General features: G+C 46.8%; 1 protein-coding gene across 1 annotated transcript in view; it reads right to left on the reverse strand.

Annotated features, from left to right (window-relative positions):
- Positions 1–7,287: 7,287 nt before the first annotated feature.
- SLC45A4 (solute carrier family 45 member 4) overlaps positions 7,288–14,900 on the reverse strand; it is a 65,465-nt gene continuing 57,852 nt past the window's right edge. Inside the window, exons 7-8 of the mRNA XM_019528221.1 lie at positions 14,678–14,889; positions 7,288–13,649 (exon numbers count right to left, since the gene is read on the reverse strand). Coding sequence (XP_019383766.1) covers positions 13,287–13,649; positions 14,678–14,889 — 575 coding nt within the window. The 3' untranslated portion in view covers positions 7,288–13,286. The remainder of the gene's footprint in view (positions 13,650–14,677; positions 14,890–14,900) is intronic.

Consider the following 14,900-nt stretch of genomic DNA (forward strand, 5'->3'; position numbering starts at 1 on the left):
GGGCAGGTGCTTTACCTAAAGAACCTGCAGGACAGGGGAGCTGCTTATGGACAAATGTGGAAAGGGAAAGGAAACAAAATCCCCTTGGAGCTGGGGACTGCCCAGCTGCATGTTCTTTATGGATGTGGGCTTTCCTGGGCAGCTCTGCTAGCATTCAGGAAGCCTCTGTGACCTGGGTGCCTCTCAGACATGGCCCTGTAACCTGCACAGAGCTGGCAGCAGAGGCTTTTGTTTGTGAGAGTGGCTAAAAGGATTGCAATGTAGCAGGAAAAGTTGAAGGCGCCGGGTATGTTTAGCTTGGAAAGAATGAGATTCAAGGGAAACATGAGAGTAACTTTCAAAGACTTGAAAGCTGCCGTAAAAGCAAGAGAGAAGGAGCTGTTCCCCCTTCCCACAGGGAGCAGGTCGTGCGCCAGTGGTTTTACCTTGCAACGACGCAGGTTTAGATCAAATCTCAGGAAAAACTTCTTTACTCTAATTTCCCAGCGTCCCCAGGCAGCTGGTTCCACTGCGCTCAAGTTTCCAGGACAGGCCTCTGCCTGGGAGGGCTGAGGAATAAACGCCCTCGCTGAAGCCTCCCGCTCTGCTGCTGCATTCGGATCTGCGTGCGCTGGCCTCCTCCGACCCCAAGACACCACGTTGAAGTGATGGGTTTATTCCTTAAGAGTCAGCCGTAGCGGCCCATGCCCGTCCACAGCTGCTTGAAGGAGAATGAGAAGTAACCTCCTCGCAGGGAAACTCGCCGCCCCGTGAGTGCCTTGATCGCTGTTGTTCCTTGGAAGGCCAAAGAACAAGTCCTTAATACGAGGGAGAGCAGCTCCAGGATCGATCTTCACCCCCAGTTCCCAAGAGGTAGGTATCTTTTGGGGCTAGGAAAGACCTGGGTTCATGCCCTCTCTCCTAATCCGGCAGAGAAGGGAGTCCCACCTGAGTGCCCCCCTCCCAGGGAAGCGCCCTAACTACGGGCTGCAAGTCTGGCGTGGCTGTCTCCTTGCAGGCTGCCCCCCGAGCCCACAGCACGCCCACGACGGGCCAGGGCACACTGCTCAGGGCTGAGCCGGAGCTCAGGTACCAGCTACGCAGCGGCAGGATCCAGGTGGCTTTGCACAGGGCCAGGCAGCAGCTGAGCAGCATTGTGGACTCTCAGCCGGGGCCTGCAAGATCCTTTTCAGGCCGCTGTGGAGCACTGCTCAGCATTAGCATGGCGAGGGGTGCAAACCCCTGCCAGAGGTTTCAAGTAGGAATTCACAGCATCAAAACCATGCTGCCCTGCTCTGGTCTCTCCAAGTTCTTTGCAAGGGAAAAAAATTGCTCTGGTATTTTTTCATAGAAAATGAGCGGAAGCTCAGAGCTGGCATTTCCGAGGGGGCTGGAGTCTAACAAGGGGCTGCCTCAAGTCTGACGAGGGGGTTGAGAACCACCCATTTAGCCCTCCACATAGGCTCAAGCTGTTGGATTATAAGAGCTCCTTGTGCTTGCTCCCAGGACAAAGTTGTACCATTGCTTCCCGGCACAGCGGATCGCTAGGCCTTGTTTAGGTCCCCCCGGCTGGAGAACTGGGAACAGCTCATTTCCATCAGCTTTGCGGGGGGCGATGAGGTGGAAAATGAGGCCGGCAGGCACAGGAAACAAGGAGCGCTCCTTCGCTTGGGGCTGGAGGGAGCAGTAGCTGCGCTGGCTGCATAAAGGGAAAGGATTTTAAGCTTGGAATTGGCGGCGCTGCCTGCCTAGCACTCGACCTGGGAAGCTTTATTCTGCCGGTTGGGTGGAGGAACAAGTGCATTGAGAGCAGACAATGGCTTCGGTGAGTGACGTCCGTTCGCAACGTCAGCGGTGCTTTCCCATCGATGCCAAAGCCCCCTCCTTCCCCTCGGCCCACGTCACGGCACTCAAGATCAGGCCGTGATCACAGTTATTCTGCACAGCGACAGTGAGCTCCAGGGCAGTGGGGCTGATTCACAGGGGGACACTGCTCTGCAGGGAGATCACGGCACGCAGCACGTGGGGTGGAGCCCTGACAGGTCAGCGAGCCAGGTGGCTAGTCACTTCTCCCGAGCTATACAACGGGCATTTTTCTCTTCCCTTTGCAGCAGGCTCCGATACAGCAAGGGAACACCGTGGCTCGTGGTTCTTGTTAGATCAGGCTTGTTCCACGTCGGGCTTTGCTCGTGGTCTGCTCGGACGCAGAGGAGTCTGCCAAGCTCCCCTTTCCCCAGCTGAGCTGCCTCGTGTCTCCCATGCAAAACAAATGCCACGAAGCCGCATCTCCCCAGCTCAGCCCCTTCTTTTCCTCCGAGGAAATGGTTCATCCAGTTTTGATGCTTCAGCACAAAGGCAGACCAGGGAGGCTGTGCTCAGTGGGATGGCTGCGATGTGGCCGGCGAAGACGGGCTCAACGGGGGAGCAGGCAAAGCCGGAGTTTGTTAGTGCGCCCTGACACCACAATGTCCCTCCTCAGAATATGTGCCGTTATGGGCCAGAGGTAAACAGAGGCATAATGTTTTACACCAGCTGAGGGTCTCATCCCATGGGCACATGCTCATTAAGAATCATCTTAAATTAATCAGAGGCAAAACTGAGCATCTTAGTAACTGGCTGCACCTGTCTGCCCTGATGGTAGAAGCCATAGGGTAGTGACACAGCGGTGCCGCTGGGCTGAGATGCAGGGTGGCCCATGCAACCTGGGACCAGGAAACACCTAAAAGAAGTACCTGGTGAAACAAGTCAGTCTTGCAATTGTTCCTTCCTGCAATGGCTACTAAACTCACGCTGTGCTTGGTTTTCCCTTGTTCCTGTTGTTCTGACTCAGATAATTCAGTTTCTCGGCTGTCTTTGAGGCTAGGGACATGTTACACATAAACCAGTTTAAGTGAATAAAAATGGGTTTAAACCTGTAACAGAACTGCTGTTCAGTGCACAGAACCCAGTTTCAAAATTGCCAAAACTGGTTTAAGATGAATGTAGTGTCACACTTAATTGATTTAGGTCAAACTGGTTTATGAAACTTCTGTCCCAAATCCCTTCCTGGGTCAAGTTGAGGCAGTGTCCCCCAGTATCCCAGGATGCTTTGCAGCCCTGGGCTGGGCAGTGCTGTCTGCTCCAGAGAGCAGGCCATGCCCCTCTGCTCTCTAGCTGGAGCAATGAGGGCTGGCTGACAAGGGGGTGGGAAACCTGGCTGGGGACTGCAGCTGGGTCTGTCGGAGGTGTAGGGGGGCAGCCCCTGCCAGGCTATGCCCCACTCGGCACTGGAATAGGGGCTTGGGGTGGCGGGGGCTCAGGTGGGGGAACAGCCTGAGAGGGACTGGGGGCTGGCAGGAGAACAGCAAACTCCACCCCCCTCACCTCTGGCAGAGACTGAGGCAAGAAGTTGATACGGGGAGGGGGCATAATTCCCCATAGGTCCCCCAGGCCGTGGGGGAGGAAGAAAAGGCTGGGGAACTGGGGCTGCATGCGCTGGTCCCCTGCCACCTGTGACCGCAGGGCCAAGCCTTGCAGGACCAGACAGAGAGGGCGGGAGTGTTGGCAAAGACCTGGCCCGATCGTCGGAGAACTACGCTTACATTATAAGGCAGAACCTGTGCAAGGCGGGAGATGGGAACCCCTAAGCAGAGACAAAAGACACTGAATGCACGAGAGTCCTGCCAGAGGTGACAAGTGTACTGTCGAGGCACCCAAGGGGGACAAGGGGGGTGCAAGCGCGCCTGTAAAAACCCAGGTAGAGATGAGGCCTGTGGGATCTCCACTCCCACACTGAAGACCACCTGCTGGTTCCCCAAGAAGAGCTTTCTGAATACCTGGCTGAAAGGAGACCCGCTGCCCTCAGGATTACGCAAGACTTATGCAAGGCTTCCTCTCGTCTTTTTGGTTTACTGCATCCCATTTCCCTTTTAAGTTAGTCTAAGCTGTGTGTGCTCGCACTGTGTTTTACTGGGCTGTATTGTAGCGTAGGCCAAGATTTTTGGTTGTTCTTTGTTGTGTATTTGAGGCTGCAAAGTGTTGTGTTTAATACATGCTCGCTTCAGAGAAAAACTATTCTTGTTTAAGCTTTTATGAAGTCAATGCCGCTACCTTTATTTTTCCCCCATCCACCCCTTCCTTAGCCTGGCAGCAGCTACTCTGGCAGGTATTGCCCCTCCCCATCCAGGCAGACCTTGGCTGGGGTTCCCATGTGAGCCAGGGAGGGGATTTAAACCCCCACCTGGGCTGGGGCCTGGCCATGCCCTTTCCACTCGAGCAGGGAGGTGGGGAAAAGCCTCGGCACTTCAGTCCTTTCCCCTTGGCAGTGGCTGGCAGACATGCTCTAGCACCTCCCCGGCTTCCAGTCTGAGCCACTGCTGGCATGTGGCTGCATCTCCCGCATCAAAAACAAATGTCTGTTCACTCGCTTGTTGGTTTAATTTCTGCAGCTTAGACTAACCTGCAAAGACTGAATTGATTCAGCCATGGGCTTTTTTGACTAGCTGTACTTATCGCCCACCCCTGCTCATGTTAAAGCGTGCTGGGCTCAGCCCAGATAAAGTAAAATCTTGTGAGATGGGAACAGGTTCCTTCATTTGACCCTTCCGCCACGAAACATGGGGCTGAACTAGTGTGTGTAGGAATTTCCCAAGCCAAGCACAGCAGACTGCTGTGCTCCTGAGCAATTGGGATTTTACCCTGGAACAAGTGCCAGCTGCAAACAGCAGACACAACCCCTCATGTGCAGGCTGCAGCACCACACCCAGGTGTCTAATGCTTGCAAGCCTAAAGGAGGATTAAAAAGAGGGGTTTATAGGTATTTATACTAGCTAATTTCTGGCATAGAGATTGGCAGGGGCTTAGTCTAGCCAGGTAAAGGTTTTTCTTTTGCTTACAACTTAGGCTTGCTGTGGAGAGTTTGGCCAAGGCCAGACCTGTTGGGTTTTTATAAACGTTTAGAAGGCCAACCCTTCAGGCCTAGCGAAAGCCACCTCTCACGAGGAAGAGAATAGTTTACTGGCTACTGAACAGCAAAGGCTTTAGTAGTAAGATAATTGCGGGGCCCTAATGTCTATGAAATTCTAACCTAACCTGAGGAGACAAATTAACACGGGTAAAGAGGGATGAGGCAGAGACGCATCTGACCTCTAGCAAGACTAATCGTGATCCGGGTTAGCATTGCGTGGCATTGACAGCACCGACTTCCAGAGAACTGCACCTGCTTATATCTGTTCTCAACTTGTCTCAAATGAGGAAGAAGTTGCAGAATAAATCAGGTAAGCAGGGCTAGAGATTAGCAGGAGAAAACTTGATGATGCAAATATGCAAACCCAAGGTGGGGCTCTAACCCAACATGGATGCGTCAGACAAAGCCTTCCAAAGTAGAATTGCATTTTTTTAACATATTACCTAACTTCAGGGGTTTAACATCTCTCCCAAAACTGGATGAATGGCTTAAGACATTTGAGACATTTGGACAATACCTGGGTGACCTCAATCTGGAGAAGGCACCGGAGCCTTTCCCTGCTGTTCAGCTCCTCCTGGACTGGGAGAAACTGCTCTCCCAACCTTTACCAGACCAGGCTGAACCTGGTCCCAGGAAGGTGTTAGGGAGCATTTCCCCAAGTTCTCCATTCCTTCTGGTCCCCAATTAAGCAGTGGGGAAGTGTACAGGTGTTTATTCTCCTGGGAGATAGTCTCCCAGGTTCAAACTATACTTGGTTAGGGATGGGTTATTTTTCTCCTGGAACCATCATTTTTGTTCTGTGAGAAACTGTGTGAATGCTTGTACACTTGTGGGTCTACCAGGAAAGCTGTGATTCTCCTAATAGCAATGTTTAATGCCTGTATGGAGCCTAAGTCTGTATTACGGAGGCTGCTGCCACCTTGGATTTGCAACTGTATTTAAGGTGGGTAGGCAGTACTTCCCCAGCACTCTTTCCTGCCATGGCAGGGGGTTGGACTCGATGATCTGCTCAGGTCCCTTCCGACCCTAGAAACTATGAAAGTGCCTCTGGCTTCAGCTGTGTCATCTTTCCAATAAAACCCAAATGGTTAGCCAACTTGAAATGGCTTCTGTAGGCACAGGACAACCTAGAAGTGGGTTTCAAAACACAGCTGGTCTCAATTTCCTCCAGACAAACATAAGAGGAAAGTTTTATATTCAAGTGGTTTTCCACAGGTATTTATGACAGCTAAGTCCTGAGTCAGGCAGCCTCTGGCATTCAACCATGCATGAGCAAGACCCAGGTAGGTGAGAAATGGCAGTGGAGATCTTGCATTGTGGAGGCTGGACCACGGGGTACTGCCTTTGTAACAAATTGGCTGTCACAACCATCACCTCAGGCACCCATCAGAGACCATTTCTAGAGCCTAAAGCCCATAAGCTCTAGCTCTAAGTTACAAGGTCCCTCCCAGGATTTTTCTTCTACTGTGGATTACAAAAGCTCATCTTGAATAGCTGGAAGGGTTGAAGCCAGCTGTTCTTAAACTTTTTGGGCTCCAGGTCCCCGTGGGAAGATGACAGCTCTTTGCTTTCACTCACTTTTTGAGTATGGAAAAATGCTAGAGCAATTCTGCAGCTGCCAAGGACCCACCGGTCTTAGAAATGTCTTGATACGATGGGCTCCTATTTGAATTCTGTGGGTTTAATCTTGTGAAGCACATGGAGGTGTTTGCACACCCAATAGTGCTAATATCATGTAGTGCCCCACAACACCCTGAGAAGGCTCTCGTGGCACCCTGGGTGAGAATCACTGCTCTAAACCCAGATGTTTGTCCTCATGCAAGGCTGGAATCATCTTTACCGAGCGCAGTGGAGTTGAGCTCTTGTTGATGCAGTAGGTGACAGCTGCTCATTACAGTACTGGGCTCATTTGACCCCAGTACTTTTTCCTGCCCTGATGATCTGCTCAGGTTCCTTCTGCCCCTATAAACTATGAAACATTCAGGAAAGGTTGGAGACTGTATTCTGCCTTTAAGCTTGCCACAAGGGCAGGCTGCTTTTGGTGCTTGGGACATGGTGTCTTCTAAGCTCCTGCCCCATGATGGCCTACGGTCAGCTGTGTACACTGACTTCGAAGAACTACATAGGAGTGTTGTATCAACATTGGATTGAACTTTATAAATCTGGAGAGGTTGGCTATTTCATTCTCAATGGGCACTTGAGGGACATGGAGGAGAGGGGAAGCAGAATGAGTTAATGTTATACGTCACATCACACCCCCAAGACAAGCAAGTCCTGTGTTGTCTTAGCCATGAGCACAGGATAAAACGCGCATGTTTTCAAAATACTGGCCCTTTCACCATGACCAACAGCAACACGCCACACAAACTCTGAAATGTTTATTAAGATTGAACTTTAGAACAAGGGTTTGGAACACAAGGTAAATGTGAAGTAGACCAATTTCTAAATTGATTTATTTTTTCTATGCGTAAAAGAAAAATCAAGATTATACAAAAAGAACAGAAAGTGCAGAACACAATAAAACAGTTTCTCATGCAACAAACCTTTACCGTAAATCAGAAAATAAGCTCAACAGTGTAGAAATAAAAAAAACAAACACATACATTATGCTGTCTACTCACTCAAACACATTCATCTGTGACGTTACTTTTCTTTATCCCTTTTTCCTCATAAAACTTGTTATGTGTTTAACACATGCTTATAAAACATCGCTAAACTCAGCAAGAGCTATTATAGTGCCCCAACTTAATAAGTTGATAAAAAAGTAGTTGTCATATATGGCCAGTTCACAATGGAACTAAATATTTCTTTTTTTCATTATGAGATGCCTATATGCAGCTTTCTATTAATATGAGGCATTTAAAGTAAGCTGGTCATTTGGCTACCAAAAGGTTGTAGTGCCTATGTTACATCAGAAGGAGAGATTTGTTCAGAGTGAATTGCAGGCTTAATTAACTACAATCCTGATGTAAACTAGTGCTGGTGGGTACAGATTCAAAGCTAACGCTCCGTGTAGCAGGGCTACATTCCTCAAGCTCCAGCTGGGAGATTTTAACAGTAAAAGAGCCCGAGTTGATCAAATTGAATCCAGGTAATGGATTTCCTTGAATTTTTTGGGGGGAAAAAAAAAATAGCTCACTGACAGTTTGCAATTGCTTTTTAGGTGGACAAACAGTTGCACCAACACAAAGTGTGTGCTTGCTGCTGCTAATTCCTTTGCTTCGGGGTTGACCAGGATGCCATGTGATAGCAATTCAGTTCTTGCCAGCAGTTTGCAGATTGGAAAGGCAAGGTGAAAACAAGGCAGGGGTAGAGGGCTGTTTGGGTCTAGAAATCAATAAGGATAAACACACAAAGTCTTATGGGGAATTGTCTTAATTTATATCGGAGGCAAAACTGAGCACCTTAGTGACCGACTGGTACTTTTTTTCCCCCTGGCTGATAGAAGCCATGTTAGTGACCCATTATGAAAAGACAATCCAGTCCTTTCATTGTGCTCTAGGATGATCTCCTTAGCTGGCTATACTGAAAGTCCCATAAAGTAAAATCTAGTTTAATACTGGAGTTAACAGAAGATGCCTCTGCATGATTTTTGGATGCAACATGAGAAATACAAGACTTTGGGGAGCTCCTCTTTCAAGGCAATGGACAATGTTTGAGTTTTGTGGTTGAAGGAAGAACAGCTCCGGGCCCATCTGTACACAGAGAAGTTACTATCAGGGAAACAATACAATTTGGTGTCTTTCACAGTCAAATACCATTCCTGTGCAGCATTTGGTGTTTGTTGCATTTATTTGGCCTATTAACAGAAAACATGTGATAAGACAGCTGCAAATAAGAACCGCTCGTGCACAAGACACTTCAGATGCAAAAAGCTGCTACATATCCTCAGAGTATCATGCAAGGTTTTTTATTTAAATAAGCTAAATATTTATAGCTCAGCTTGTGCACTGGACTAAGATGGGGGGAAGCTGGAAGAACGCAAGTGAAACTCTTGCCTGGTAGACCACAAAGAGTTAACTGCACTCCCGGTAGAGCTAGACATTGACCCACAGGCGTCAAGCCACCAACTGCCTGCCCACGTGAAACTGCTACGAGGTAAGATGTGAAATGTTGAACAAATGCTTTTCACAGCTGAAGTGAGTCTTGAGGAGAGAAATCGTCAGTTGTGCTGTGCTGTTCCGCCGATTTCCCTCCTCTGGGCAGAACCAGGCACAAATCTTGAGTACGACCATTTGACTTCCTCCTCCTCCTGTTTGGAAATTACTATTAATCCAGAGAGTTGCAAAGTTGTATTAAGGACTTGAACTAAAACCCACTGTAGTGAATAAAACAAAAAAAGTCCTGCTGGCCACAAAGGGTTTTGGGGCAAGACATTGGTTTACCAACACCTAACATTAGGAATAAGCTGGTACCATTTGGTCTTCAACTACAGGCCTGGCAGTATTGCTACCTCTGCCACAGTATTAAGTGATCTGGGACAGCAGCAATTCAAACTAAAGGAGACAAGATGGAGAATCCCTCTGCTCTAGCATCCCTGCCCTTTGAAACAATACATGCCCCACAAGAAGTGTGCTCGAGTCAGCCTGCTTTAGCCATCAGGCCCAAGGAAGAGTTTCCACCCTGCAGGTTACTCAAGAGCGGCCGATTGAGGAAATTTGATTCCTCGCATCAGATCAGGAGGCTACAAGTCGTTTTGTTCTCCGCAAGTCCTCTTAGCTTGGAAATGTGCCATCTTGTCGAAACAGCGCACGCATGAGAGGATGCAAAGGCTGTGAGGAGTTTCAAAGAGTCCCGATTTTTACTGGATTCACAGTCATTTCCCTCTGACAACTTTGCAACTTTGATGATGAAAGACGCGTCTTTCTATAGTGATGGTCAGAGCTGTCTGATCTGGCCTAGGATGAATCAGATTATTAGTAAAAGCTTAATGTCAGCAAGAGATCTCAAGGAATCACCTCCGACTCTATGGGGATGGGAACGTTCTGCAGAAAAGACGGCATCTGTCTTTTGAAAACATCCTTAGCGTATAGCACGGCTCAGCGCTGATGGGACTCTGGTAAAAGCAATGGAGCAAATTCAATTTTCATTTCCAAAATGGTTACATGAACACACCACCCTGCTAACGGCACAGCCTAACAAGCTGGTAACTTGCACCAAGAAACGCTTTTTAATAGTACAAAAATCTGATCCTGACTTGGGGGTGTCTAAATGGTGTTCAGAAATGAAGACTTATCTGAGTAAAGTGCTGCAGTCTGGAGAAGCGGAGGAAGAATTAAACCCTCAAAGCCTAAACCTGCTGCAGCGCACATCTTAGATGGTGAGTACGCAGAATAAAATAGACTCTGTGGTCAGATCAGCAAACCTAAGTGGTGTTCAGAGCGACTACAAGCAGCTCTCTCAGTGTGTTCCTCCAGCCACGCTGGTGGGTGCGAGTAGTGCAACCTGATGGAAATCATTTTTGTATTTGCAGATAAGGGGTCTGGGTTAGAGCAAGCAAGTGACTGTGCTTGACAGGGACACTCCTTCAACAAGAGAAAGTAAAATAGAAGAAGGAAATTCAGACAAGTGACACCGGCAAGGGATGCCACCTCTTTCTTAAGTTGGCTAAAGTACAGAGTGAGCTCCTTTGGTTACAAATCTGTGCTGCGCTGGAATAAGACTCCACACTACAAAACAATGCACTCATTGATGTGCTACAGCAACTCGCTAAACCAACTCTTTAAAAGCCCAAAATAAGAGTATTCCAATGTTCAATTCTTAAGAACAAGAGGTTTGGCCAGCACCAAATTCAACCTGCCCAGACCTATGGACTGGGATCCCGTGGATTTGCAATGGGAGTTCTCCCACCTTTCCAGAATAGCCCCCGTGAAGCAAGAGGTGATGTTTGCTCTGGCAGTACAGCAAGAGGTAGCTAAACCCCCTGTCCCCCCAGCCCGTCTCATCGGCTAACTAGGCCAATGCCCAATATTTTGACTCAAGAGGGTGTTGCATGAAGTAATGCTAATTTAAAACTACATTCAAACCAATGAAATGCATCTGTCAAGGAGAAAGAGGGCAAGACTGGCATTAAGAATATGATGAATGTTTTCAAACTGCAATTTTAACACTAATAGAGACTGTAAAACTTGTTTATATGCCTAAGTTAAGAACTACTCAACTGCGTCCACTTAACACAAAGCAGAGCTTTAGAAAGAGCATTTAAAAAGAAATTATTAGAGCCTTTTTAAAATGTCTAATTAGGTTTATATTTTACAAGAATGCCAGCTCCCATGGTGAAGCACAACACTGCATTCGTTATATGTGAGCGCTACCAGGATGCATTAAAACTTAACTGAGATGATTCACTCCTACAGTTCAGTTAATATATTTGTCATAACTGATTTCTTCAAGGTCCTAAGAAGTTTCAGTAGTATTATTTTCTTGCCTGAAAGCAAAATTCACTAAAAGCATTCTAAATAAAAACAGCTGTCACGAGAAAAGGAAAAAATCAAAAACCGTGAAACACTTAAAAAATCCTGTGCAATTCTATGCTTCAGTGCTAAGATAGTCTACCAGCCTAAAGACAGCTTATCCGCTCCCGAGGGAGTTTGACGCGAGTACTGACTGAAGTCCTTCCGCTCAGAAACGAACCTAGATGCCATCAGTAACCTAGCAATGACGTTGGCAAGACTGCATGTTAGCTTCAGATATACCAAAACACACATATTCTCTTAAATACATTGACAATTCAAGTAATTTATTAAAAAACTGCTTTTCATTCTGAAATATATATCTATATCTATATGCATCTATAATTTCTGAGGGTATATATTGCAGCATGATTCACACATGCATTTTAAAGGACTGTCATAAGGAGTCTGAGGCAGCAGAAATATTACAACAAGCAGCTTGATTTGTCATTTTAAACATGTGAACTGGCTTCAGCCTCTTATACTCCACATGGAAATAGAGTCACAAATATGTCTCATAAGGACTGGAAGTTTGTTGCCTGTATTTCTAAAAGAGCTTTAAAAAGGCAGCTGCACTTCTGAGTTATGTCTAACCCAAGTATCTGGGCATTGCTAACTATTCAAATAGTCATTTCAAATTAAAACTAGTAGCACTCTTCACAGAAAATTTCTTTGCACTGCAGCTGTGTCCTGAATCCAGAAGGGAATAAAAAGGTCATGCTTCAGGATTAAAATTCGGAGGCTCCAAGGGGCTAAGGGACAACAACCCCCATCTACAGGCAGGAACAGCAGTAAATGCCAATGGGCTGGTTAAGGCTCAAAGCTGTTTCTCAGATTTTCATGTCACCAGACTATGCCCAGTTATTACTGGCAGGTCTCTGGTTTAACTCGTTGCACTGATGCTGTGCCTTCAACTCTGCCACGGTCATTCCCAGCCAGGATGCTAAAGGATCATAAAAAGTGCAAATAAATTAACAACTTCTTTGCCCACTAATGGGACTCCAAATACCCATCCATGAAGCTGACCTGAATAGATTCCCCTCTCCACAGCAGCTCCATCAAAAAGGAGATGATCACCTTTAAAACGCCAAGAGAGAAACCCAACCCCAGGGAGTCCACCAGCATGCAAAAGCTCCCTGCTGAAAAAACTGTTCCGGTGTGTTCCCACGATGCTTAAAATTCAGCACTCCCTGCAAGTGCCAACCACCTTTTCAGCTGTTTCAACCATGCACCAACCTCCATCAGTTCCTTGCAAACAGCAGATTTGGGAATAAATCTGTCAAAGATTTCACAGCAGCTCTCGGAAACTGCAGTAGTTACAAAGAAAAACACTAAGTAATTATTGCACCAACAAAAATACAATGAAATCCAAAGTAAAAATAAAATACGGTAGACTGATATTGTGTTTGAGGAGGGAACCTCCCCACCAGTCAAGATGCCTATGCATTCGCTTACGACGCTAGCAAGATCTGAAATGTTCAGGCAAAAAACTGCAAAGAATATGGCCAGAGTAATGTTTGTTTTTATCTTTTTCCAATTACAGTCTAAAAATTGCTAAAACTGCTAAGTGTATACACCGTGAACCTCTCATAACGTTTTAAAACCATGCATGAACGATGCACCTGCAGCTTTGTAGAAGTTAGCTGAAATCTAAGTATGTGTTCTGAATTTAAAAAAAGTAGTGTTCAGAAATGACATTTTCTAGGTTGTTGAGAAAGCGATTAGCACTATTGCTACCTGTTTAAACCTATTTCAGGACTATGGAATTTTGTCTATGTTTTTGCATGAAATTGCCTTTTTTTTTGCTGCTGTTTCAAGCAACACATGTTGAAGGTTCGTATCTCTTCCCTTAACGTCCTCCCTCAAGCACTCGAACCACTTGGAATGTGCATGGATGAGAGGTGGCCCCTTCACACAACAGACTCGCTTTGCACTTCCGTTGAAGCCGTCCCTTTCCGCGTGAGCTTTATAACTGTTGGTTTCTCTGCGTTCACGCCGTTTCTGTCAGTCGTCTCTGGAGGGCCCAGTCCCTTCTGCTCTTCTTTGGGATCTTCAGTGACGTCCGGGTAAATCACCAAGAAGGTAGCGGTCAAAAAGCCTAGGAAGGACCCAACGGATGCCACCATCGGAATAACCCGGACTGTGCCAACAGCATCCACCACTCCACCAAGCGCCGAGGCCGCAAGGATTTGGGAAATATAAACCTGACATGACAGAATGGCACAGTCTATGCCAAATCCTCGCTTTGAGTTTCCAGGGCTGTGGTGAATATACTGAAAAAGGGAAGGAAGGAAGACCCATTAGGAAAGAAAAAAAGGTGACAGCAAAATACTTAAAGCAATGAATAATCTTCCCAGGATTTCTTAACCATGTCCTGTCTGCACAGGAGGTGAAAGAACAGGGAACTCAAGCGCAAGGACCAAGAGGACTGCACTTTGGTGCATCATGCTGAACAACTAAAGGAAAAGTCACTTTTGCTTGAAGGTCACGTGGCAATGGGAAGCAACACTACCCAGGCAGCGCCAAGTAAGAAGTGGAAATGCTTCCATCAGCAGCCACCGTTCCTACTCGCTTCTCACCAGACAGACATGCAGTCACTCTAGTTTACTGGGCTACGGCCAGCTTCAATATCGCACTTACTTCAGGTCTCACCAAATGTAGCTTTTTTCCTTTTTTGGTTAAGCAAAAATGAATGGCCACAGGAATGTTACTAGGATTTTTAAACAAAACTTCTACACAAACAGATGTATTAAACCAATTGTTCCCTTCAGGCTCTCAAACCCATGCACAACAATACTAAGATGAGAGTAGCACTGTCCTGGCTGACTTCCAGCAGAACCTTTTTAAGCTTTCCAATACCCTGTACCTGCGGTTGTAGCTCCAAACCCTTTTCGAGCACCTAACACATTTCACAAAATGGGAAACCTCAGCAGGCAGATACACTGAACAAAAAGGTTTGCCAACACTGAAGTAATGAAAGTGCATATCGTACAAGCTTTTATCCACTGCCACCGTATCCTGTGACCACTATTTCATAAGAGGGATTCACTCTGTATTCCACATGTATTTAGCTTCTTTAAATGCACCACTTCACTTAGCACCAGGCAAACTGGTCCCTAACTCAACAATGTTTTCTCCAGTTCTGTCCAGATTAAGTACCAGTCTTGGCGGTCAAAGGCTACACTGCTCTGTACAAGTCCCACAACACTGAGACCCCAAATGAATGGATTTAAAGCTGAGCGACAGAAGCAAATTTGCAGAGCAGTAAGAATGCTCTGTTGTGAAGGAATATTTCACCTACCTCTCTGATATCATGGTATTGTCCTAAAAGCGCGTAGGGGCAATACGATATACTCATAGACACGATGCCCATGGTGCTGATCATGATCATAGAGACGTACACGTTGGGGAACATCGCCATTACTGCAGTACCAATAGAAAAGCCCAGTGTGCCCAGAATGTAGATCACCCTTATACTAAGGTCGTAGTTGTCCAGATATTTTTGTAATAAGGCTGCAGAGAAG

The sequence above is a fragment of the Gavialis gangeticus genome, unplaced genomic scaffold (genome assembly GCF_001723915.1).
Source record: "Gavialis gangeticus isolate Ggan-Ray unplaced genomic scaffold, GavGan_comp1, whole genome shotgun sequence".
NCBI lineage: Eukaryota > Metazoa > Chordata > Crocodylia > Gavialidae > Gavialis > Gavialis gangeticus.